We start from the raw sequence: 26,253 nt of genomic DNA, 5'->3' as shown, positions 1-26,253 counted from the left end.
CAGAATCCTGCAAACTGTTCTAACAGTGAACAACTGTTGATAGACAGATTATAGATAATTCCATTATCTTTCAACAAATTTATTCAGGTCTGGTTAGTAAAACTACTCGGGAACTAAATTCATTTTAAAAAAAGATGATAATCCTCACACTTGAATCCACCTAGAAGTCCCAAGGAGGAAGGAAATAAATTATTTAAACAACAATAGAAAAAAGGATGTATTGCTCACATCAGTAAGTTTCACCTGAATTTTACCTCTTCAAAAAGTATGAGAGATGTCGCACTTTTTCTGTTTTGTTCTCCTCCTTCTACTTCTTTGTTTATTGACTTAATTTGAGCATCTTTTTCTTCAGATGAACTCTGAACATTTCCTGCAGATCGATGAAGAACTGAGCAGAAAATGAAGGACTTAAACCATTTAATATGCACTCCAAGCAGTGGTTTACAAAACATCCTATGCATAAACTGCTTCAGAAGACCTACATTGACATCCTTTTCAGATGTCTGATGCTTAAAATACAAACTGCAACAAATTTGCTGGGAATTCAGTCAGCCCTGCACCAAAGACTACTACTATAAATTTAATTCTGCACTAAATCTGCTCATGACCTATGATGCCTTGGGAGCATGGTGTAGATGCTCTTTAAGTCCTTCAAGACAATGTAGTATGATTGCCTGAAAATGGAAGGACTAGACTCCATTGCCTTGGATCTATCCAGCACTTTGCTCACGTGCTCCTCCATACTGTTTCTGCAAAATAACTAGTTGTCCAAAAATAGTATTTCCTTTCTGAAAACCTGCATTTAAGACCATCTGATCCCATGAAAAGTTTGGAAACATACCTTCCACCTTCCAACATTTGTGGACTCAAACATTTTACCATGTCTTTCAACGTACTAAAATTCAGAGTCTTAAGATGTTTTCTGGACCTCTGTGGCAGTAGTTTTGACAAACCCACCCACGACCTAGCACAATGACCTTTCGATGCCCATCTGAAACAGTCACTAAGGTAGTTTAAAGGTATGTTTTGCAAGACAGAAGTTCTAAATTATAGTCTGTTGCTTATGTACTCAAACCCAAAACAACCATCCCCCTTCAGCTAAAGCCAAATAAACAAATAAAACATACCAGAAAGAAACAACCCAAAAGCACAAAGAAACCAAACAACCTTTAGAGAGCCTACTGAACTTCAAATGGCCTGTACGTTAGTTAACTCTCCTATAACACAGCTACATAGGAAGTAGTCATTATTCTAAGTGTATCAGAGACGCACTACATCATTCCTGCCAGCAGCTGGTGTAGTAAATGTAATAAGTTCTATTATTTTCTCCACATATACAATAATACAGTATAGCTTTTCCATCTCTAAAGATAACTACTAAATGGTGACGCCTACCTTTGTTTTTCTCTTGAGATATTATTGTTCCATCATTTCCTTTATATTTGGAAGGCATTTTGAAATAGTTTGCAAGTGTTTTAGGGGGCAAGTTTCGTTTTAATCCTGCTCCTTTTGGTGAAAGTGGAGGTTTTCTTGGTGAAATAACTTTCTTCGGAGAATACGTTTTTTCTGCAAGATACATTTTATATTAATCTTAAGCTTGAAATGTAATCTCAAACTGACGGTTCTCAAGCAAATGTAGAGCAAACTGCAGCTTTGCTTATAGCATATGAGAGTTTTACTGTACTGATTTATGTATATTTTACTTTTCTCATGTCCAGGGAATGCTTTCTGTTCAACTTTCTAGTAAGTGTCATAGCATTTAATTTAATCACTACAGAAATAACCTGAGAAGAGAATTAAAAAAGTCAGTCATTTTGAAAAAGTCATTTGGTGTGTCATTTAATTTGGTGTGTAGTTGTGTTAACCAATAGAGCACTTCTTATTGTTACAGAGACCAGATGAACTGACATTTGTTATCTTTTTTAAAGAACTGATGTTTAACAATTGTTTTTTTTTTGTAACTCAGTTCCTAAAAAAGACAGATATAACTATGAAACTTACTTGGTGACTTTGCACTGCTACAACTGTTAAAAAAGCAAGGCTTATGGGCATTAATGCCTTTTTTGTCCACTTGATGAGACTGAGTAGCTTCTCTTAGTTGAGACAGTACCTGTCTACCACTGCGCTGGCAAGAGGCGTTGACTTCAAATATCTGCAATGGCATTTAAAATGAATAAATAAATGAAAGAGACACCTTGTATTGCGAATGCTTTTATACCATTAATTACAAATAAGAAAAACAGCACTGTCAAAAAAGTTCCACAAACCTTAAAACCAAGCTCCTGAGCACAAGCATACACTGCAGCAGTTTTCCCCACTCCTGGTGGGCCAGTTATCAGAACTGTATTGCAGAGGTTAATCTCTTCTTCAATATCAGATTCATTACCTTTAAAATCAAGGCTGTCCAAAGAATCTGTAAAATTATTTGAAACAGAAAAGATTGTTCAAATCATTATCAATTCACGTCATTGTAATGCCAACTTTAATGAGAAGCTACATATATTATTTCAAACTCTATCAGCACCTTGGTGTTCTTTGTCCTCTTTTTCTCCTTTTTGATTTCTTTTTTCTTCCCAATCAGCTCTTTTTTTCCATTCTTTTAACCAGCTATAAAGGGAAGGAACAGAACAAAAACAACAAAAATTACTGCTGAATAAAGTAAACCAAATTCAGATGGAACAGAACAAAACTCAATGAAAATATGTGGTTGATCTCCCCCTTCGAAACTTAAGGAGTCTCTTCCAATTAAAAAAAATATTCAAGACTTAATTATTTTGTAAAGACCAATCCCTTCTTCATTCTCTGTTCTATTAGTTGATTAGTATAAAACCCAAGTCACTTAGCGAACCATTTAAACTGTGGAAAACATTCATAGTGGGTTTGCAAGATGAATCATTACATCTTGCACAAGAGTCACAACAAGAACTTAAACCGACATAGAAAATTTAACTGAAAACACAATAGATTAAAAGGATTTAAGCACTTAAATTACCATCACCAGTAGATGTAGTGCAACGAGATCAGTCTTGGGCATACTTATAGTATGTAGTATGCCTGTAGAAAGCACAGACAAGTTCCTATCTCTAATGTGCAAGCATAAAATAACCCAACCGAAACTACTGATTTTTACTAAAGTGTAAGAGCATTAATTATTGTATTCTATCCCATAGCCTCATGTAACATTTCATGTGTGTTTATTTTTTACTATAAAAGATAAACTTATTTCTATAAAAGAAACTATGACCAAAAGAGTATTCATACCAACTGCTTCTGCAACTTTTTTGAAGTCAAAGGACGCAAACATACACGTTTTAAGTCTTACTCAAGCACAGTGTGAAATAATTAATTTCTTTAAGTAGCATAATATTTTGAGTTATTTTAAGAATTGTTCTGACCTGTGTAGCCTTTCAATTTCTTTCCTGTTCCCTACAAGTTCACTGGAGTCTTGAGGCTGATACTTTTCAGTCCAGAGCATGTCTTCCTTTTCAACACCTACAGAAAAAAAAAAGAAGTGATAATTTAAGCATTATCCATTTTCTTGATATCTTGAGCATTACCATTGCTCAAGTCTAGTAGAATATTGAGACAAGACAGGATTTTTTCATCACAATGGAAAGCTGACATATTCCCTGAATGCAAAGAGAGTGAAAACCAGACAGGAAATACAGATTTACCTGAAAGTGCATTTGGCTCTGATAAATATTCATTGTCTTCTATCAAAATATCTGGTTTCTGGTTCTTGTTTTTCCCAAAATGTGTTGCTTGTGCTGCATCTGCTTGTTTTCCTCCAGATACAGGAGCAGTAAGGTTCCTGGAAACTCTGGATTTTAATTCACCCTCTGTACCCTCAACTTGTTTTCTCCTTTTTGATTTGTGGTCTTCTGTTTCTTTCCTTTTCCTCTTAGTTTCCTTCCAGTTGTCAGAGTGTTTCTGATTTACCTCAGAATTTGAAGCACCATCTCTGCTTTCTATGAAGGAAAAAAACACAGCCAAACAACAGCACCCAGAAAAAAAAATATCTTTAAAATATCAAGTTCTGTCCGTTACAGCTGTACATTTGTTTAAGCCATATTTGAAGAAATTGGTCAAAAATAACCTAAAATGTGGGGACCAGTTTTCTTCCAAGAACATTCATTTATTGTGATATTTCTGGAAATTTCAGCTTGCCTTCTTATGCGTGTTTATATATTTTATTTTTCCTATGTAGATTACTAACCTTGTGTACTGTTCTCAAAAAGCAATCGCTCCGTTTGTCTTCTCAGAAATGCATAAAGGTATTTTCTCACAGGAAATTGAGAGTTAGAAGACACGATCTCATCTAGTAAACCTTTCCTGACTGCATCGGGAAGAACTGATCGGTGACCAGAAAACTGCAATACCAAATAAAAAGCCACTTGAAAATAAATATTACGCAGAATAACAGTTACAATTTTCTATAATTTAAGATAAGATCAGTAGCTGCCTTGTAAAGGCCTGAGATTAACAGAAAGCCTTGAGAATCGCCTAGCATTACAACACATTAAGGGTAAAGTGCATGTGCACACATCCACAAAAGAAAATAAACCTCCAGGACTGATACAGATTCAAACTGTACTTGTGTTGTTGTTCTTTTCCCAAAATATGTCCTACCACATAACAACAAATTTCAATTTTCTTTTAATTTTTCTTGTAATAAGACCCTTCATTTTTAAATACTCACCACAGGTGCAGAACAGCTTCCAGTCAGTTCTGATCTCACAGTGGAAAATTCACCAAGTGAAATGGTGATTTTTGTGACATTAGTGACCTCAGTACTCAGTTTCCTTAACTTAGTTAATAGAGGACACAACGGTGATTTCAATTTCCACATTGGATGACCTGCAAAAGAAAACAAACAAATGAAAACAACAAAAAAGCATAAAAAGAAACATGGTAACAAAACAGAGATACACCACAGACAAAACCATCCCACAGTAATAAAGAAAGCTATAGGTGGAAGAGCATTTGCTCATATCAAAGCTAAGCTTATTTAATTTACACTGCATCCACTTCTTATCTTTGCTCATTCTACCTCCTGCAAGCAGAACAAATTTGCACATTTTTTGCATACATTTCTCCAGTACACTGGTCCCAGCCTCTGCTTACTCTGAATAACAACCCTTGCCTTCACCAGGTCTCTGTAGGACCGATGCACACTTAAGGATCTTGTTTGTTAGTTGGTTTGTTTGCAAATACAAACTGTTAAATGTTTATTCTGCCTTCTGGTTTTCTGTCACGCCCTTTCAGAAGAACACTGTAGCACACTCCCTCACTTAGCAGCAAAAAAAAAAAAAAAAAGAGGGCTGATCTTTTGAGAAGCATTGTCTTTGTCAGAAGGAAATGCCTTCTGGCCCATTCAGTCCAACATTCTTTTTATTCTCAAAATCTCAAAATTAGAACTTAAAAGACTAACTTGTTTGATTGAACATTACGAATATTGTATCTCTACCCATAAATGTATACATTACTTTTGCATCAGTTTAACTTGAAAATTGTGTATTAAGCATCTGACTTGGAAGCGTGTAAGTTTTTTCTTATTGCAACGCAAAAGAAGGAACTGTTAACTATTCCAGTCATAACAGTAAGCTCTTTTTTCTTTTCTGAATAGGTTGCCCAAAGATTTACTTAAAGTCAAATACATTTATCAGTAACTGAACAAAAGCTTACAGTCATCCTTCTGCTGTACATGGACAACAGTCTTAAAACATGAACTTGCAAGAGAATATGCTTCTGTTGCTGCCGCTTTCTTTGCAATCTGTCTCTTCAGTAATTCTGGCAAACCACTCATCAAGAATTCACGTTTTGATCTGAACTGATCATCATCTTGAGAATTTTCCGATGCATCTTGGCTTTAATGAAAATAGAAATGAAAGAAAATCATTAGGACTACCTGATATCTCAGGCTCAATCACATTCACTTCTATACATGAGTTTATGCAGCCTGGAAGAACTGCTAAAATTGATTTAAATGCAGTAAGTTAAGTTTTGAATTTTGTTATTAAAAATCTCCAACGCTAAATTTAATCTCTTGATATTTTTATTTTTGAATGCTATTTAGGATGTTTTACGTCAATCATCAACTAGATTTTCAGCCATCTAAAATGGTTCAACAGTGGTTCAGGAACCAACTCTCAATAAAATTGCACTTATTACATCACATATCAATAAGCATTTAAACTTGTAGAATGAGAAAGTGTTAAGGTCACCTTGAAATATATTTTGGTTCTTAAACAACTGCAATTTTGAAAACTGACCTGCTTTCATCAAAAATCACGATCGGTTCATCTGCAGATTTTTGAGTATTTTTGCCTAGGAATGAAGATGGATATCCCAGTTTTCCTTTAGAAAAAAGGACAGCAAAAAATCATTATTAGGTTAGCACTGACGTACAAGTCTATTTCTCTCATCATGTCTCGATTGTAACTTTGCTTCCATGTTTACTATCTATATATTCAGTTTAATAACATAAAAACTCCTTTTTCTTATGGAAAAAGATGAGTAAAGGAAAAGATTAGTATTTTAACACAATTCTTTATGTTTCTAGTTATTTTATCACTATATTAAAAAAAATCCTTAGAATTGTAGAAGACAAAGCACGGTATGCTATTGGCAGTTATATCACACTAGGTTTTCAAATAACTATAATTTTCCCTGGAAGGGAAGGAAAAAAAAAAGACAAAGCAGTGCCTGTGAGTGAATAGTGCAGAGGTTACTTATGTCATAAAATTAAAAGTGTATATTGGAAGATTATATAAATCAAAACAGAAGTTGAAAGTACTACAAAGACAGATTTATAAAATAAAGTGAAAAACAGTCAATAAATGTCATAAAACACATTTAGTAAAACCCAATTACCATTTGAGTTCTTAGCCTTCATATTTCTAGACTTTTTCCCCAAGACATCATTTAAGCTCCGAAGATTCTTTTGCTTCACATTCTGCATTGTAGTAGTGGCATTACTCAGGCTTGAATGTATAGTTATTGCTGATTTCTAGATGGAAAGCAGACAAATCAATAAAGGAAACAGTTTTTCTTCATTAAGGATACAATTTACTGATTGGTACTGAGGAAAGTGAAGAAACTCAGAGAGCTTAGAAATTACTAAATACCATTTGTAGATTATCCAGTAATTAGTGTTACTTACACAGAAGCAGTGTATAGAATAAGATGCCCAATATATAAACAAAGGCCAGAATTACTCTAATCTAAGTTTAGATGTCTGCAACATACACCCCTGAAACAGACACCTTGCTGTCCGTTAGGTAAGAGAGGCAGGCACTTCTTAAGCGTGCCTATCTGGTGCGTTTTATAGAACTGCATTAGGATGAGCTTTCCAGTCCAAGTCTGGCAGTTACATTACTTATTTGACATCCACTGGACTATTTTATCACTATCTACCTTATCTGATACTTTAAAAGAAACATCTGCAAGAAACGTTTTTGCTGCTTACATGAGTCATAAGAACTTGAGAATATTTTCCCCCACTACCAAGTATAGAGGCTTACTTCATTTTCTTGTAATAGTTTCTTTTCAGCAAGAGCTTGCTGTCGAGATGAGCGCCTCACAGGAGTCGTTAAGTCTTCGTTGACCTTTGATCTATTATGCCGTATAGCTTTTGCTTTCTCAACTAGCTGTTTTGCTTTGGATATATTTTTAGAAGTAGAGCTTATCTATTAAGAAAGTACAAAATAATCAGAATATCTAGCAATTAATAGCAATACCTTTATTAAGGTATTTCACATAATATTATCTTTCACAGTCAAAAGCACGTGATTTCTAATCAAAATTTGTAACAGTACGAAAGTGAAAGAATGGAAAGGAAGAATAAACTAAGAGGATATAAATACTTTTCAAAAGGGAGCCCTACAAGGGGACCCTCCAATTTGTCTACAGAACAAGTGAAATACAGGCAGTGATTTTTTTAAGCATAAGCTGTTCTGCTGCGCCCAAAACAGTAAGTCCCATCTTGAAAACCTGCAGAACATGAGCATACTGTTTTCTCAAATTTCTCTGTTCAGTTATGAAAAGCAGTAAATCACAGTGATATTCTCTTTCCACTGGGCTTCTAAGAACTGTCATACTTCATTACACTAGACTATTATACAATACTGAATGTTAACAATTATATGCACGTAGTAAATGACAAACTACTGAAACACAAACTGTTACATACATACATTACCTTTATATTTTTGGAGTTTAACTCTTCATTTTTCATTGCTTCACCTTTATTCGATTTCAGAGTTGCACTGATCCGCGTAAACCTCATTCTAATTAGGGAAAAGCATACGTGCAGTTATGACTTTTTAATGAAAGGAATGTTACTCTAAAACCTCAGTTTCAAAAGACTTTAGAAATGCAGTGCTGCAAACATAAGCAAACCCCCAATAGCTAGTGCCCTCCCGCCCCCCAAGTCTTCACTACAAGCACGTTTATAGTCAACTTTGGTTCTTCTGTATTATTAGCCAACACAGTCAGCATTCATGGAGCTACATTCCAGTGATTTTATAATTGTCTCTCTCTTACAATACTTGTGAAAACAAAATGAAGCACAAAAAGCCAGAATATATTCTAAAATGTTTACCTTATTGGACTGTTTGCATCAGAGGGCACTGTAATCACCTCAGCCTTATACATGTTCTTTTTCAAGGATTGCTTGCTAGTTTTTGGTGTGGAAGTCTGTAAAGGACAGACACTTTCATCTTCAGAAAAGGTATTTCTAATTCTGTTTTTTTTAGGTGTAACAGTTTTGTATGTGTCAACTTTCTTCTGTCTTAGACTCCTCCTCAACTTGTTAACTTTTGGACTTGATGAAATTTTTACATTCAAGTTATTTTCTTTTGTTTGAAGATTAGCTCCTGAATCCTTTTCTTCATTGTAATCACTAGTATTTAAGACACATTTTTCCTTAGCTTCCAAAGCCTTCCTTCTTCTGTTTCCATTTTTCTGAAAGTTTTTAGGTCTTTTGGTTTTAGTTCTATGGTTTCCAGGACGAGAATGCATATGTTTATCCACACAGTCTTCTGGTACTCCGCTTTCTAATCCCTTATTTGAACCAATGTCACCTTCGGATCCTTTTTTGTCTTTTGAAGATTTTCCAGTTACTTGTTTTGGTTTTCCAGGTGCCTTTTTAACTCCACTTTTTATTACATCTGATGTTGGTTGTCTGAATGCTTTCATAAACTGATGCCTCTCTTCCAGAGCAGATTTTGTCTTCAAAGGATCTGATCCTGTAGTCTCTAGTACAGCTAACTCCAATTCCTCTTCCTCAATGACTACATTAGATTTTCTTTTCTGAGTAATGTGTTCAGTTTGTTCACTCTCCAAAAGGGGTGGGCTACTTTCTTTTTCTCCTATACATCCTTTCTGCTTCAAAAAAATGGAAGCTATTTTCATAGAACCTTTTTGCTCCCTATGTAAAGAAGCTAATTTGGGGGGAATGGAATGAACTTGTGCAAGGACAGTCACTGTTCTAAGTGGTACCTGTTGAGATTCCTCACACTTTTCAGGGTCACTAGTACTACCACTTTTATCCATTTCAGTTGCTGTAACAGAATTATCCAGTATTGGCTTTGTGCCTTCTTCAGCATGATCTACATTATGTTCTCCTTGACTCCTCAAGAAATCCTCAAATGACACGGTTATTGTACTACTATTTACCTGCAATGCCTTATCTGTATCTGCGTCAAAGCTCGAGTCACTAATAGTAATAGCATCACACTCCCCTATTTCAGGAGGTATCATTTTGTTATCTTTAGTTTCCTTTTTACACTCTTCATTCAGCTGGTTTTCAAATGAGAAGCTTTCAGACAAATCCACATATACTTTGTGCTTCCTTTTCCTTGATTTTCTTATCCTGTTTTTTACTGCATTTATTTCAGAACCAACTTTCTTCACGCTTTTTCCATAGATGTCTGCATCTGAGAAGTTCTCACCTTGTGTATTATCTACAGCTGATTCTCCTACACAGTTTTGGTCAACTAAAGTACAGGTAGCAATGAAATCATTACTATCTTGTTTTAGCTCTGTTGTTTCTCTGCTGTCATCGCAATTAAATTCTATTGCGCCTTCATTCTCAGGTTCTTTCATCTCTCTCAGTTTGTTATTTAAATTAACTCTCTTCCTTTTCCTCTTCAGCTTTGAAGGTGGTTTATGATGTGATTTGCAGTCTTTATCATCACCATCAAACTGTGCTTTATTTTCTCCAGCTACAGCTGGTACCATAGCTTTCTCAGTTACACATGTCTTTTTAAAATAATCCAGTATATTGTTAGGTTTTGGCGGTGACAACACTTTATCCCCTGTTTTTGCTAACGGTGAGAAATATCTTGTGATTGTTTTGACAGAAGCATCTTCCTCTCGCCGTTTCTTGCATGGCTACAAAAAAAAAGTTTAACATTAATCTTAGTTTTTAAAAGCTAAGATGCTGTAAGATTACATAAAGCAGTACAGAAACTGCAGCGTGCATTTGTGATACTAGAACTTTTTTGGAGGACAAAGAACTCACGTCAGCCCCCCTACGGCTGTGTGCACATCAACTATATCTGTTTTCAAAAGCCATTCCAGTTTGAAATACAGAAGTTGCTACATCAAAGAGACCATAGAGTCATTAAGGTTGGACGAGACCTTCACGAGCAGCTGCTCCAACCATCCCCTACCACAATGTCACCACGGAGCCATGTCCCCAGGCACCACGTCCAGCCTTTCCTTCACCACCCCAGGGACGGTGATGCCACCAGCTCCCAGGTAACAGACCTCATCCTGGAAGGTACCTTACATTGAGGGCCCCCGGAGCTGCAAGTGACCAGAGGGTCTTCCAAAGTGCTTTACAGAGACCTCACAAGGCTAGAGGTAACAGTCTGTGAGGCTGCAGCTCCGGAGTTGCCCAGGTCCCTGCGTCGGGCGGGGCTCGCAGGGCACACAGCGGGGAGCCCCGCAGCGCTCAGGGCCGGACACCCCCGTACCGGAGCCCCCTCCCGGGTGACAGCGGCAGCCCCAACCGGGACCCCTCACAGAGGCGCGGAGGGTGCGGAGCGGGGCTGTCAGCCCCCAGCAGCCCCCGGCCGCAGCTCCCCGCCTCCCCCGGCCGGGCCCAGCCGCGCGGGGCCGCCCGCCCCCAGCCCACCTGCACGTCGCCGTCCTTGTCGGGGAGCGAGGCGGCGGCCAGGGCCAGCCTGCCCACCATGGCGGGGCGCGGAGCCCCCTCGGGGCCGGGCCTCAGGCGCGCGCCGTCGCCATGGGGCGGCGGGGCCGGGCCGATGGCGGCCGCCGGGGCCGGGCGGGCAGAAAAGCGCGCGGGCGGGCGGGCCGCGCTTCGGAGCGACCCGCGCGGAAGGGGGCGGCGCCGCCCCGCCCCACGTGACCCCGCCCGGCCGCCAACCGCCGCCCGCTCGCCGCCCTCACGTGGGCCCGGCGCGGTCACGTGGCGGGAGGGAGGCCGCGCCCCCTCTCCCCTCCCAGAGCCCGCTCCAACGGTCGGCGCCGCGGCCACGCCCCCTCCCGTCCCCGGCGGCCCTCGGCTCCGCGCCGCGCCCCGCCCCGCCCCTCAGGGCACGGCGCCCTCCGGGGAGGCCCCGCCCCTTCCGCCAGGCCCCGCCCCTCCAGGAAGGCCCCGCCCCCGCCCCGCCCCGCCCGTGCCCGCCGCGGCCGCCGATGGAGGCCGAGGCCGAGGCGCGGCTCCTCTTGCAGGAGGCTCGGGAGAGCATCGAGGCGGCGCGGAGCTACCGCCGGGAGCTGCGGCACCGCCTGGGGGGGCTGCAGCAGGCGCGGCAGCAGGTGCGGGGCGCCCGGGGGCGGAGGGGCCGGGCTGGGCCGGGCCGAGCGGTGCCGAGCCGAGCCGAGCCGTGCCGGGCTGGGCCGTGCCCGCCGGTACCGGGGCCGGCCGTGGGAGGGAGCGGGCAGGACCCTCGTTGCTCCCGAGGTGCCCGGCGGGACGGCGGCAGCGCCCGGGGGCCCGGCTCCTGCGGAGCCCCCCCGGCACCGCGGGGCCCTGCCGGCAGCGCCCCGCTGAGGGAGCCGAGGGGTAACGGGACGGGACGGGGGAACGGGGCGCTCCCGCCGTGACCGGGCGCTGCTCTGGAGCCGGGCCCAGCACGCGGAAAGCCGCTGGAAATCCGCCGGGTGGGTGCCCGGTGCCCGGGGCGGGTGCAGGCGCCGTGCCCTGTTAGCTGCTCTCAGAGCCGCTGTGCTGGGAGCTCCTCAGCGAGACGGGCTGCGTGTGCCCGGGCTGTCTGCGTGTGCCCGGGCTGTCCGTGCCTGTCCGTAGCCCGGGCGCTGCAGTCTCAGGGTGTCGCCTGCTAACCCCACACGTACCGACACCAAACCTGTTTGCCTTGCTGCAGTGGCTGCGGCCGCCCGTCTGCGTCTGTTTCTGCTCTCTCTCACCATGCCCACAGAGAACCAGCCACGCGACGCCCACGCAAGGGTTCCCCCAGTCCCGAAGCGCTGAGTGCCTGAGGCTGGGGCTCAGGTAGCAGAAGTTTCGTTGCCTGGGGACCGGTGGGCCCAGGTGATAGGAAAAGCACTTCGGGTCACTTACACTGTGTCCTCTCCTTTCGGACTGATAGGACACGATTTCCCAGAGCTTTGTTTCGCTGCATGTTCAGGACCTTGTATTTCCTCCCCTGCTCAGCCCCGAGCCTTGTTCGATTTGAATCCGCACGTAATGGAGGTAGCGGGCTTAGAGAAGTGGCTGCTCGGCCTTCCTCCACCCCACCCCTGCACAAAGCCGAACACTTCCTTTTTTCTGAAGCATTGAAATAGCAAGAGAAGGGAAACCGAGCTGTGCGGCAGCTGTAGAGGTTCATGAATATTACTTGAAGAGGAAATTTGTTTTACCTAACCAGAGAACTTCCTGTGTTGGTTGTCTGTAGTTCTAAAGATCTAGAAATTACGTGTAAGGCAGCATGCATGTTGCAGCATTTCCTCATGTGTGTAACTTAAACATCTTCCTATGAACAACTTTTGTGCCTCTGACTTTTGCAGCATTAGTTCAAGGGTTTTCAAATGCATTTTCTTCCTTAGAGGTCAGATTCAGTGAGTGCCAGTATTTTATGAACACTGGTAGAACCTTCTGTGGCCTGGCTCCTCCAGAATCCAATGAGATTTGCTGTTCACCCCATGCCGTAACCCTGAGCACAGACAAATTCAAAAGTGGCTGTTTGGAAAAGACTGAAAAAAAGCAGCTTTAGTAGGATCTTAAAAATCTAGTGAAGGGATGTAGTCTGGAAAAGGGGTTTTTATATAGACTTCTGAAAGTCTGCTGTCTTGTCTTTCCACTGAGGATTGCCTGTGTATGGTGGCAGAGTGGTGTTTGAATAGGATCCCAACAGTTGTGAGGGGTGGCAGGGCAGGAGGACCTACAAAGCATTCTGACTTTTCTGACAAGAAAAATTCTTCAGTTGAAGTACAAGTAACCCAATTTGTATTCAGCTCAAGCCTCAGAAGTGATCTTGATTTGCTGAGCTAATCTGCCCTTCCCCTGGTCCAAGCTAGTTTCTTTGCCTCCTTCCCTGCTGTAGGTGTACTCTAAACGACTACACTAGCTTGTTTGTTAGCTGCCTGTGGTCTTTTTTTAAAGCTGACTTCACATGCAGCTCTTCACCTGCAGGTGCAGATGAGGTGGTTCAGAACAATAAAAGACGTGCTTGGTCGTTGCCTTTATCCTGAATCCTTCTTTCCTGTCACCTGAATTTAGATCAGAGAAAGTGCAACGCTGACCAGAGATGTACTTGAGCAACATTTTAATGATTTAAAAGGGACCCTAAAGAAGCTGTTGGATGAGCGACTGATGTCACTGCTGCAGGAAGTGGATGCTATAGAACAAGAGAGCATCAAACCGCTGGATGAATGCCAGAAGCTAATAGAGCACGGAGTCAGCACTGCTGATGATCTGCTCCAGGAAGGTAAGGCAGGACCCAATACTCAGCCTTAGTTCTGCCTTCCAGCGTGTCTCTTTTCAAAGTCTTTTCTCAAATGCTCCTGTTAGGAGCGGCATATTTGGCTCATTTTGGACTCCTCTCAAATGAAGCATTAAGAAGAGATGAAAAGTTGGGTAGACTGAGGAGCTGATCAATTTTACCTTGTGCTTTAATATTTCACTCCAATCCTAGGATGTACGTGTGTCAGTGTAGCCCTCTCTTAAGGACTGGGAGTATCTGCTTTTGGAAATGTGCCTTGCTGCAGGGGTGTCCTGCACTCCACCACTCTAGAATGAGTTTATCAGGCTACTTTGAAATAAAATACATCTCGGGTACCATAATAACAAAATGTCTCTGGTCTTACTAAGTTAGCAACTGAGTCCAGTAGAATTTCTGGTGTGAATAAGCCTTAATGTCTGTCCTCTGTAAGGATGAACTTCATCTGTTGTGGACCAATAGTTCTCATTACAGGATAAAATCATTTAAAATTTGAATGTATCTGTCTTGAAAAGTGACATACTGTGCAGACCGAGAGAGCAAACATTTGTCCTAACATTTTGGACTCGCAGAAAGTTACTTGTAGCTTAATGGAACAGCAACTGAAATAAGCACTGTTTTTTCCCTTTAAGTGTGATCACATTCCCAGTAGGGGGGAACGTGAGGAATGGACTGGCCGCTGTGTGGAAAAGGCTTCTCCAAAAGATTTGACAAAAATAGGTACATGGAGTAGCACTCTCAGTGCCTGTCAGCAGTTAGACGAGATGTTCTTTGAAAGCCCCTTCCAACCTGAACTAATATATTCTCTTCTAAGTTTGTACCCTACTGATGCTAAATACCTAGACAGAAAGGAATGTCACTCTTGACTGTTTTCCCCACGCTGGAGAACCTACTGGGAGCATGTCTGAGCCATGACTATGTTGGCAGTTTCCTTGCATTGTTCTCATGTCTCAACTTTAACTTTCTTTCAACATGATCTCAGTTCTGTGAACTAAAGGGTATTGAGCAGCCTCCCTTGGGTAGGAAATGTACCAGCTTGCACTCAGCTGTGAGCTTAGTGCTTAAAAACGTGCTGGTTTGGTACCACTGTGCCTCCTGCTCACAGGAATAGCAACAATATTTAAGGATTAATTTATTGGTTTATTTCTAGCACCACAACTCTGGGACAGTTGGTAATCACCTTGTTTTTATTTTACATCTCAAGTTACTGAATCACAGGGTGGTGACAAAGATCGCCTGTGTTCTCTACAAGTTTCTGTCAGATCTCCTGAGGATCTGACTAGCTGCGCATTTCCCAACCCACGGGTCGCTGTTCTCTCAGCACACGCACACAGGCACTGCTCAGTCGTGTCGTTAAAGTGAGCCGGGATTGCATGAGTCAGAGAGGAGTTAAGCCTCCATGCTTATTAAATTTATTGTTGCCAATTATGACGTATGCTTTTCATTAGAGATTTGTAATGTTTGTAATTCTCCATTTGGAAAAGAACTGAGCTTGCTTATGTTGTAAATTACCATAAAGTCATCAGATAGATGGAGCATACATCCCTGTAAGCTGAAGTGCGGGACACGACTTTATATGGAAAGCTTATGAAAAGATTTCTGTTTATCTCCAGGCTTTAATTCATGGATTATTTCATTGATTATGACAATACTGACTATTTATATTGTAGCAAACAGAGCAATGGTTGAAATCATTTTTTGCTTTTAAGCTTCTGCTTTTTGATTTTCTGCTCAGTGAAGGTGCTTTGCTTTTTTCTTACTTTAAAGCAGATGGAGAAAAGGATTTCTGGCATCCAACCCCAGTTCTGCTACTGCTTGAGACCTGAGGCAATTATTACATGCTATGGATATGTCTACGGGAAGTCTGAGAGCTTCAGAAGTTGCTAGATAGGCTTTATGTTGTTAACTATAATTTTATTTTCTAGCTAAGAGTCGAGCAAAAGTGCTGAGAATGCTTCATGTTTAATTGGCTGTTCGTGTCAGAACTGGTTATTCTTTGAAGCAAAGAATGCCTTACTTGGACATTTTCTCATTAGTAATATTTCTACCATTTGATTCCAGGAGAGAGTGCAGTCCGTGGAGATGTGGGACAACAGAATGAAAAACTTTGCAACTTTACAAAAAAAGCTTTACATATTCAGCTAGATAGGTAAGATACCGTCACACTGAGGTGGTCAGAGGCAGTGGCACATGTGCTGCTCCTCTGTGGGGATCTTTTCTCCTTTGAAACAGAAGTCCTGTCTTCCATTCCTTTAAGAGATTTATCTGAGCTGTTACTCTCCTGGTTGTTTCATAGGCTTTTTTGGGATTTGGCAGTCGTAGAATGGAGTAGTTTTCAACCTGCATATGTTCTGTAGAAATACCGGCTGTTTATTTGTCAATGGTGAAACTCCTCCCTGTGGAACAGCCTGTGTTACAGAGTATTTACTGAGAAACAGACAGTTTGGTTAGGGCTGAAACGCTGGGTGTTTTCTGAGCCTTTTAAGTTTGAAATGCACGTGCCAATTTCTGCAGCTGTTCGCTCTTTGCAAAGTTTGTACAGATTCAAGTGTATGGGCAAAACATGAATTTGTAGAGGCTGGCCCCTTTCATTACAGCAAACTTTCCTTTCTCAGCTTACCAGAAGTGCCCTCCTTGGTTGATGTGCCTTGTTTATCTGCCCAGCTGGATGACTGCCTTCTTACCATACTGAAAAATGAAATATTCAGACATGGAACTGTAGCATCTCGCCCACCTGTACAGTTAGAGGAATTTGTTGAGAAGCCTGGAGGTATTTTAGTCCGATGGTGTAAGGTAGGTAACATATCCTGGCTGAAAATCATTCAGACTTTGGCTTTCTTGAAAGAAATTGAAAAAGCTCCTTTCATTCTGGATTCTCTGCTGCCTTCAAGGAATAGTGCACTCCAGTGTGTTGTTAGAAACTTCAGAAGAGATTTTTATGGTAACGGCCTCATTTAAAGGCAAGGTAATCTGGTGGTGTTGTGGTTGGTGCTGAGGCTTGTGTCTGCCTGATGGTGACACTTCTGCCTCAGACTCTTGCTGCGTGCCCTGCCTCCATGTGCAGGCAGAAGGGGCCAATGCACGAGTGCACCTCTGCTCTGCAGTCTCCTTCCCTGTCTGTGGAAAAGTTGGGAGGAACAGCTGGAACCAGTGCCGCCCCTCCTCCCCACGCTTAAACAAGTGCCAGACGCTGGACAAGCAGGCAGTGCCTCCTCCACCTGCTCTTCCCACTAAACAAATAGCAGAGAGTAATCCACCTGTGCTGCTGTTGTACAAACAAGACCAAAGATTCCTGTGTGTTTGACAGATGTGATTCACACGAAGCCATTTGTGCTGTGGAATCGTGCGCTGCTTTTGTATGGCAGCAACAGCTAAGTGCTATTGTGGAGACTGAACCTCATTGCTGGGGTGATGCTTTGGTTTGGTTTGAAGACACTTTAGCAGACCCAGGATTATCATCCAGAGGTGGCTGAACCTGTTCTGTTAGGCTTCTACACCTAAACACATTTCTGTTCTTAGGGAAATAGAGTGGATAGAAAGAGAAAATACTTTAATATTGGCATTAGCTACTCAAGTAGTCTCTCTTTGATACAGGAACTATTTTTGAGTAAACCATTGCTATGTTCTGATGTGGTTTAGTCATTGTTGGACAGCTCTACGCTCCTTGGCAGCATGAAACAAACTTTTGTTTTTCTAGCAGCAGGCAGCCATTCGTCACCTTACCTTGTAAAGTATGTAGATTCAGAGTGTGAAAGCATAGGCGCTATTGTAACATGTAGTCTGATTTTTCTGTGTTATAAGGAGTTCCTGAATTTGGTCATGTTTGAGTGATAGTGGAGCTTTTGTGGGGGAAAAAAAAACACTCTTTTGACTTAGAGATATCAAAGAATTGGAAGTTGTTCCCTGGAACAGTTTATGAAGGATAACTGTGAACTCTTCTTGCTGTTAAAAGTTGGCACTGAATTTTGTCTCCAAATTTGTCTTCAGCTTTTGCTTAAGGATCTTGTTATGTCTCTGCTAGACTGATAAGCTCTGCGTTAAGTGTTTCTTCTGTAGCTACTTCTAAGCTGTGATCAAATTCTTTTTTTATTAGTTGTTTTGGAGACTGATTTTATTTTCTATAAGGCATGCTTTCTGCTCTTTAATACCTTGTGACCCTGAATTGCCTCTGCTGACAGCCTGCAATACGACCCTAATGTGTGCCGCTTCAGAGGTGGAAGGCAAAAAAGAGCAGGGTCACACGTTAATTACATATTAATGTAATACATGTTTCTCTAGGTGGACGATGACTTCGTACCACAAGATTACAGACTGCAATATCGTAAGAGCACTGCCAGTCACTTTGAAGATGTGTATGTTGGCTCAGAGACAGAGTTCATAGTGCTGCATATTGATCCTAATGTCGATTACCAGTTCAGAGTCTGTGCCCGAGGAGATGGACGGCAAGAGTGGAGTCCGTGGAGCGTTCCTCAGATCGGCCGCACCACGCTAGTGCCCCATGGTACTGTTTCCTTGCTGTTCGTCTTCATCTTAATTCCCTGTCATCAGTGCAGTGCTCCTGAAGGTCCATAGCTGAATGGATCTGCTTTTTGTGCAGTGGTGGGGTTTCCTTACCTATGGTATAGGTGTGATGTATGATGAACTATCTGTTCTTTCATCCTAGAAGTTCTTCGCTGAACTTGGATTTCAGCTTGGTAGCACGAGAGGCAGTGAGCTGTTCCAGCAGGCAGCTTAGTGCTTAGCCTTGGAAACCATCTCTGAGACAGTGCTTGCAGGCCAGAAGTCAAGATTTTTCCCCCTTGTCTCTCAACCCTACCTAAAAAAATTTTGATGACCGGCAGTCACATGACAAGTTATCTTGTATTGAGAGAGAAAACTTCAGTTTCATCTTCACTTTCAATTTTGTAAATGCAGTGGGTCACAAAAGTTTTCTTTTGCCTGCGAGAGTACTTCACAGGGATTGCAGCATAGAGTAAACTTCTGTGAGCTGGGAAATATATTATGTGATTGTAAAGGATTTGAAAGAGAAACCTCTCCATCAGAAGAAGGCAAAACCAGCCCCTGTTCTTTACATAGCTTAAGCTTCATATGAGGTAAACTGAGTGGACGTTGCCACTGACTTTATTTTGCACAGACCGTAACTAGTCTAATTGAAGTTCATGCTTCTATTTTTTTTTTCTTTGAAGAATGGACAACTGGTTTGGAGGGTTATAGCTTGAGCAGTCGAAGAAACATAGCACTTCGAAATGATTCTCAGTCATGCGGTGTGCTCTACTCCAAAGCTCCTACTTATTTCTGTGGGCAAACGTTAACATTCAGGCAAGTACTTTCTGGATAGCTTTTGTCTGGTGCATCTACTGTGAACCAAAATTCCTTCTCTTGTCTGTTGTATCTTAATTGTATGTAAACCCAAGTCATGATACATGTTTGAATTCTGTATTAGCTCAGACCTAATTAAGGTAGCATGTCTGTGTGAAGTCTGAACTTCTTTCTCATTACTTCTGCTTCCCAGCTCTAGAAGAACACCTGATGTTTTTGTAGGACCTGCACCTATCTAGAACAGACTAGAGTGAACTCCTGAGGGAAGGTGAAATATGGCCCATGGTGAGCAAATCTGTGGAACACTGAGCTTTCTGTTGTTTTGTAGCATCTCTTACTGGCTGGCCAGAAGTCAGTGGAGACTTTCCATCAAGTCTTTTTAGCTTTGGGCCAGTGGGTTCTTTTCTTCCCAGACTATCCACATTTTGATGACTTTGGATGGGAAAACACATGTTTTTTCAGGACAGATAAGGTTGACAGTCTGGCACCGGTGTCTTTAACCTCTCAGAAAATTATTGCTCAGCAGACTCCTGGCATTAGAAGGTCTTGATTGGAAAAGATATCTTGTGAAATTCAAGCTTTTCATTTGATACAGAATGTAATTAAAAACTTTGGCAGCTCTGCTGCCTGTAGTCATTTTCCCGAGATGACACTGTTTAACTGGGTGTGAGGAACTTATGGGTTTGTCAGCTGTAGTTACAGACCTCAGAGACTCTGAAGCTTTATTCCATCTTTCTTTTGGTTAAATAAAACTACTTGCTGTACAGTAGGCAACCCCCAAAGACAATTTAAGGGCACTGTGCATGATACTTTTTGTAACATGGTGTGTCATTTCTCCCTTCCTGATAAATTATCTTGACTTGAGATGGTTGTAGCATGAGGATGTATTCAGTTGTCCTGTCTGGGATAGGATAAAAAGACCCAAAGCTTTCATTTGAAATCTGTTGCTAGATATAACATCTTTTGGCTCAGAAGTGCCTGTGAAATTAAAGGCAGAACTTTGAGGTTTCCCTTGGTTCTGTTTCAGACCAACATCCTTTTATCTTTTTCTATTGGTAACACATGAAAATCTTTACAGTTTAGTAATGTGGACTTCTCTCCAAGATGAGATTGTTTCAGGATGGCAGAGCAGTAACAAGCACGTGTCCTTGAGAACTGTAATGACATGAATGTTAAGATTGAAGACAGCGTCACAAATGGTTGTGTTCCTTTTCCAAGGTTTGAGAGTAGCTTCCTGTTTCAGTGTGTGTAAGATTTTGCTGAGCTGTGAGATGTAATATTTGGTGCTTGGTTTCTCCATCTGTTGAAACAAAAGTATATTCACAAGGGGATAAGTGGGTTTTAGAGCAAACCAAGTAAGCGAGGTTCACGTTACAGATGTTTGTGAAGCAGCTTTGTATTCTTCCAGTGCATTCAGGACACAGGAATATCTCATCAGTGAAAAGTGAAGCTGTAATAAATGCAATGCTTTGTATCTGTTTTTAAAAGATAGACTGCTTTAGTTATCCTCTGAGGTAAGGCATTTGGACAAGTTGGAGGAAAAGAGCATTGCTTTAAGTCAAGACTCATCCTGTTTCTCTGCAGCCTTCAGGGAGCTGCCCTTGGGAAGGTGACGTTTCTCCCCAGGGACCAGCTCTGCAGCTGTCTCTGAAGTTTCCGCTTGCAGTAGGGAGCCACAGCCAGTCTGGGCAGGGTGCTGGTTTGAGGACATCCAGCAGAGGCAGTGTGAAGATCGGACTGACTGTCAGGAGCCCACCACAACTCTACTTACAGCTATTAAAAGGAAGCGTGTGTGATCACCCATAGATTTACTTCTCTGTGCTCTGAGACAAATGGAAACTGGTGGTGGTTGAACTGTTTCAGTGCGCATATGCAGTGACTGGGACAAAGTCATTTGCTCTGCAGCACTGGAAGCAGTGAGAAGGGATTTGAATGGTGTTCCACTGAGCATTGTTCCTAGCACGTAACCAAATTTTAAGTCCTTAGAGGTTATAAAGGCTGGAAAACTTTGTTAATATGGTAGGAAAAATCGGTCCAGTAAAGCAAAGCTTAGGAGATTGTGTAGTGATGCTCTGTACTGTTCTTGAGCTGGCTATTTATCTATCACTGAAAAAACAAAACCAGGTAAGGAGGGAATGGTGATCTATGCCATATCCTGGCCTCCTTTCCCATGAGAGGGAGGGAAGGCCACTGGAGAACTGTTGGTTGGCCCTTGTCTTGAGCAGTCGTGTTGTGCTTCCTCTTTATGGTGTAAGGAAGGTCTGGGTCTTTCCTGCTTGGTGCTAGCTCTCTAGGGGTTAAGGATGGCGGTGTAGTGATGCTGGAAAGCCTGGATGTGATGAATACAGAAGTGCATGATGCGAAACATGGCCTCAGCCTGGATTCACTGAGAGAGCTGAACCTAAATAGTTCAGTTGGTCCTAGACTGGCTCCGGTGTAAACGATCCCAGTCTGGGGGCACCATTGCTCCTACCTCACAGTACTTGCTGTCCTGCTGCTTGTGATATTTTTTTTTCTTCCTGCTGCTGCTGATCCAGGTTACTTTCACAGTACTCTGCAGAAAAGGGTGTACAAAAATGAGTAAGTGTGGGTGCAGATTGATAGGACAGAATTCTTACTTTTTAATGGGTCTCTATGCTTTTTTGTTGTCATTTGTGGGTTGGAAGTAAGTGTTTGTACTGACAGAAATCTTAAGAAAAGCTCCCTTAACTAGGGATGGAATGAATTAACATTACCTTGTGCACAAAGGCTTTGCCTTTCAGATAGCTGTTTATAAAACTTCACCAGTAACTCAGAGTTTAAAATCTAGATTAGGGTACCAAAATTAATTCAAATTCTCATTTAAAGTTGTTTTGGGAAAGCATTGTGGATCATTTTCAAATTAAAATTTCTTGGATATTTCAACTTTTTAATTTTGTTTTGCTTTACAGCACAAGGCTCTTGCTATCTTAGTGATATTCCCAGGAGACTGAAAAAGCTAACAGAGTGCAGCAGTAAAACATGGTTCCAATTTTATCTTCCCTGTTTGTCTTGACAGAGTTAACTCATTGTGTGCCAGTCTACTGCCCAGTTTAATTTTCAGTTCTTAAAAGCTTTTGCTTGGGGTTTTCTGTTGTTTGACAACAACTAAGGATCAGTGCTTCTCTCTCTCTTAAACTGTAAAGAAAATAACCATTGCTTTACTTCCTAGAAAAGACCAGCTGAGTTTCCTGAGTCACTCAGTCTCTCCCAAAACTATGGTTTAGCATCTTTCAGAAAAGGCAGTGTACATGAGAAAAGACCCAAATACAGAAGCACCCTTGCTCAGCGGCAAGAGCCCAATGAATTTGGTGAAAGCCCTGGAGCACAGTGCAGAAGTTTTATATGACAGGATTTCATTGTTACTGGGGATTTCATTGTATGCTTTTGTGTAAAGATCCAGGGTTTGACCTGACTTTTTGCTTGGTAGAATTGAAACTGTGGGACAGCCAGACAGACGAGACAGCCTAGGAGTGTGTGTGGAGCAGCAGAATGGCTACGATTCTTTGCAGCGGGACAAGGCTGTGTGTATTAGCACAAACGGTGAGTCAGTCACATAACTGAAGAATGTGATTTTTTTTCCCCAAATACCGCAGTCCCTAGTCCTTTTTATCCCTGGATAATACACAAGCAACTTCACCCACATTGTGTGTACTCTGCTCATGCAGTTATCATCTTTGGTGAGATCATGATCTCCTGCATGCAGTTACTGCAACCTGTTTGATGTGACAAAAAGCAATGTGACAGGATTGCCTTTCATTTCTACTTGCCTGCAAAACACAGACAGTATTGCATGTTGGTACATACAGAAAATGAGAAATAATGTTTGATACCTTGACTGTTTCAGGGGCAGTATTTGTAAATGGGAAAGAGATGACAAACCAACTGCCTGCTGTTACTTCTGGATCAACTGTGACATTTGACATGGAAGTTGTGCAGTTAGGACCTTCCAGCAATGAGGGAGGAAACTTCAAGCTTAGAGTAACCATTAGCTCTAACAACAGGGAAGTGGTCTTTGACTGGGTACTGGATCAATGCTGTGTCTCTTTGTATTTCGGATGTTCGTTTTCATACCCAGGCTGGAAAGTTCTGGTGTTTTAGCAGCTCGTGTGAGTGAAGGGATTCTTGTTCTTGCTATACTGTGTAATGTTAAAACCTGGATTTCCAGCTGTTTGATATCAACAATCTTTTTACTACTTGAACTCCGCTATATTGTACTTCTTACTGGATTCATTTCAAAAAAGTAGTTGTGAAACATTGGATTTTTTACTCTGGAAAAAGCTAAATAGGCATTGGTATAGACATTAATTTAAGCAAGTCCATAAGACTTTACCCTTTTTTTTTTCTCCTCCAGACTTGATTTTTGTCAGTATTTTGTTGTACTCTAGTCTCAGGGTACGCTTATTGTATGAAATTAACTTCGCTTAATGCTGCTGTTCCGTGAAATAAGCCTATAAACTTTAGGGGGTTGGAGGTAATGGACCAAAGCTTTATTTATACCACTCATAAAAAGAGCAAAGTATTTAGAGCAGTGATGCATTGCTATGCTTTCTTGTACACAATGCTGCCTTAATAACATGAATGGGTAGTGGGTTCTGCATGCAACCAGTTTCTTCTATGCACGGTACTGTTCATTTGCCCCAAAACAAGGATGTCTGAGCCATGGTGTTTGTTCAGATATGTACCTAGACTGTTAAGTGACTCGGTTTAATGTAAGTGCCTTACTTCCATGTATTTCTTGAACTGTTTTCTGTATTGTTACTTGGAATACATTTTCTAGAGTAGTTGCAGGGTGGTGCTTACATCCTCAACTTAATACTGACACTTGTTTCACATTAGACCAATGCCTACAGTCAGACAGTTATCCTTCTCTGGTCTGAATGTCTTTTCTAGTTATATTTTACTTTGTAGCTGATGTCAGAGCAAGTCTGGGTGGTGTAGTGCTCAAGTATGACATGCAGATGGCAGCCATGATTCCTCACAGAGCCCCCTTAAGATGCAGAGGCAACTTTCTGCTGTCCCAGCAACAGTAACAGTGAGGTGCTGTTCTTCTGCATGGGACTCCTAGAAATCCCAGCTGTCTGCTTGCACTATTGCACGGGAATGCAAAGCCTCCCCACGTGCTGCTACAGGCACTAGAACCAGCTGAGGCCACACGTGGTGGCGTGTTGTCCGAGCAAGCTGGGACTGCAGCTGGAGGTGTAGGTCAGGAAGTAATGAAGAAGGGCTTAAGGCGGACACCGCTGGCACAGATTTAATCTGTGCCAGTTAAAGTGGAGCAGAGGGTGGTGCTACATTAGCTCTCTCCTCACTGTAGTAGGATGGGATAAAAAATGACTATGCATTAATATGTAAAATTCACATAAAGTTACCAGTATTCCCCTTAATAGGCAAATAAGATTCATAATAAGCTTGTCAGATAGACTACTCCTGGTCAAAAGATGAAAGTGCAGTACTACTGCATTTAAAGAGTACTTTGAAGTAAAGCTCACTGAGGACCTTAAAAAAAGGCTTTCCTTACATCAAGTTCAATTAAAAAAATATACATTTTAACATGTTAGAGGGGCAAGTTGTTTTTTTAGTAAAACCTAGACAATCATCCTGCCCTTTTTTATCAGTTTCAACATCCTGTACTGTCCCTTTATGCTAGCATAAGAAGTTCAATTACATTGTATTAATACCCCCCATATTCGAGGTGTCAGTACAAAAATAGTAGTTGTCCTGCCTGCATTTTGCCCCAAACATTGGTAGTAGGGGTACATGAATTTCAGAAAAGAATGACAGCTGATCTTATTACCATTTACAAGAAAAAAATGAGAAGTTTCAGAGGGATTGAAAGAACATATAGAATTAATTAGAATTTACTATAAAACATGAAGCAAGGATGACTGGACACCCGCAGGTTTATTGTTCTTCTGTGCTAGCAAGGAAACAGTTACAGTTAAACTGAGAATGCTGCAGCTGTTTCACTTTTAGCATATCCTATACATCCAGCGTTCCTTTGAATTATTGTGATGAGTATTGTCAAAATTGTGCTGTATCCCAGCTGCCACATCTTAAATATGGTTCTTTTGCTATAGCTGTGAAAGTCGAGTAGATAATCAAACCGTATCAGTTGTGTCTAGGGGATCAGGCTGTCATTCCAGCCAGCAGCCAACTTGAATCTTGCTCCAATTAGTAGTGCTGGTAATTTTACTAGTAAGACTTCAGGTGTCAGGTACTAGTTGTAACTCAGTACTTTTACTGTATGGAAATTAAAATAGTGAATATCTACATTTCTGAGGAATAAGCAGCTCAGGTACCTTTTCACCTGCTTTCAGAGGGTCTAGTCAGACTTGATTCTGCAGGATATTTACCAGCATAATAGATCGTGAAATTTAAGTCTCGAATTCAGGTACTTCCAGAGACAGTAATGCCTTGTCAGTTTGTTCAGAATATACACAGAAAGCAGCTTAAGATGACTGTGAAGGGCTCCCCAGGAGGCCCCTACTGTTCCCCTTGAGAGCTGAGGATGACAATAGACTAAACGGTTCTTCTGACTTAAGTTTTTAAGCTGCATCTTGAACAGGGCCAGCTTGCCAATTTTGTATTTTTAACTGAACATAAGACTAGCTGCCCAGATCACAAATTAGGTACTGTACAACCACCTCTTAAGAGCGGCACATCTCAAACCTGGGAGGGGTGAAGAATCTCAGGGCAAGACCTGAGTAAGAAAATAAGGTATCCAAAGAACCAATATAGGCTTGGATTAAAAAAAGGGTTAAGTTCTTTCACAGCAGTGTTCAGCTAGATAGAAGACTTGGCACATCCTTTACAGTTTTTCACCTCTAGCTATTGGAGCCTTGCAAGGCTTTAAGAGTGTTAACTGCCTATGAAAGCCTGAAAGTTGTTTTCTGAAGCTAGTACATTCTCTTACCTCAAAACTAAGACATTTGTGTCAAGTGAAATCTGAATTTTTTAATAAAGTTTTATCCCACAGCTG

General features: G+C 41.6%; 2 protein-coding genes and 1 long non-coding RNA gene across 7 annotated transcripts in view; 2 read left to right on the top strand and 1 right to left on the bottom strand.

Annotated features, from left to right (window-relative positions):
• Nucleotides 1–2,191, top strand: part of LOC106034673 (uncharacterized) — a 27,271-nt gene extending 25,080 nt beyond the window's left edge. For all 3 annotated transcript variants that reach the window (XR_010825854.1, XR_010825851.1, XR_010825853.1), the window contains one exon: nucleotides 353–2,191. This is a non-coding gene — a long non-coding RNA (uncharacterized lncRNA). The remainder of the gene's footprint in view (nucleotides 1–352) is intronic.
• The window catches only part of ATAD5 (ATPase family AAA domain containing 5), a 19,106-nt gene extending 6,629 nt beyond the window's left edge, over nucleotides 1–12,477 (bottom strand). The window contains exons 1-16 of one of the 3 annotated variants that reach the window (XM_013178910.3): nucleotides 12,331–12,477; nucleotides 8,603–10,395; nucleotides 8,201–8,288; nucleotides 7,524–7,688; nucleotides 6,874–7,009; nucleotides 6,273–6,357; nucleotides 5,686–5,867; nucleotides 4,700–4,857; nucleotides 4,217–4,370; nucleotides 3,675–3,968; nucleotides 3,396–3,492; nucleotides 2,525–2,607; nucleotides 2,268–2,413; nucleotides 2,002–2,152; nucleotides 1,396–1,566; nucleotides 255–388 (exon numbers count right to left, since the gene is read on the bottom strand). In XM_013178910.3, the coding sequence (XP_013034364.3) occupies nucleotides 255–388; nucleotides 1,396–1,566; nucleotides 2,002–2,152; nucleotides 2,268–2,413; nucleotides 2,525–2,607; nucleotides 3,396–3,492; nucleotides 3,675–3,968; nucleotides 4,217–4,370; nucleotides 4,700–4,857; nucleotides 5,686–5,867; nucleotides 6,273–6,357; nucleotides 6,874–7,009; nucleotides 7,524–7,688; nucleotides 8,201–8,288; nucleotides 8,603–10,395; nucleotides 12,331–12,405 (3,912 nt within the window). In that variant the 5' untranslated portion in view covers nucleotides 12,406–12,477. Of the gene's footprint in view, nucleotides 1–254; nucleotides 389–1,395; nucleotides 1,567–2,001; nucleotides 2,153–2,267; nucleotides 2,414–2,524; nucleotides 2,608–3,395; nucleotides 3,493–3,674; nucleotides 3,969–4,216; nucleotides 4,371–4,699; nucleotides 4,858–5,685; nucleotides 5,868–6,272; nucleotides 6,358–6,873; nucleotides 7,010–7,523; nucleotides 7,689–8,200; nucleotides 8,289–8,602; nucleotides 10,396–11,143; nucleotides 11,363–12,330 lie in introns of those variants that run through there. The other 2 variants (XM_013178916.3, XM_048064608.2) reach the window with 2 other exon arrangements.
• On the top strand, nucleotides 11,630–26,253 carry CRLF3 (cytokine receptor like factor 3). The gene is made up of 8 exons (XM_048064644.2): nucleotides 11,630–11,793; nucleotides 13,715–13,922; nucleotides 15,996–16,083; nucleotides 16,550–16,727; nucleotides 18,213–18,435; nucleotides 19,121–19,253; nucleotides 22,702–22,814; nucleotides 23,119–26,253. Exons 1-8 carry the CDS (start codon nucleotides 11,671–11,673, stop codon nucleotides 23,370–23,372), a joined length of 1,320 nt encoding a protein of 439 aa, XP_047920601.1. The 5' UTR covers nucleotides 11,630–11,670; the 3' UTR covers nucleotides 23,373–26,253.

This window comes from Anser cygnoides, chromosome 19 (genome assembly GCF_040182565.1).
Source record: "Anser cygnoides isolate HZ-2024a breed goose chromosome 19, Taihu_goose_T2T_genome, whole genome shotgun sequence".
NCBI lineage: Eukaryota > Metazoa > Chordata > Aves > Anseriformes > Anatidae > Anser > Anser cygnoides.
This window is presented reverse-complemented; position numbering and strand designations above follow the sequence as displayed.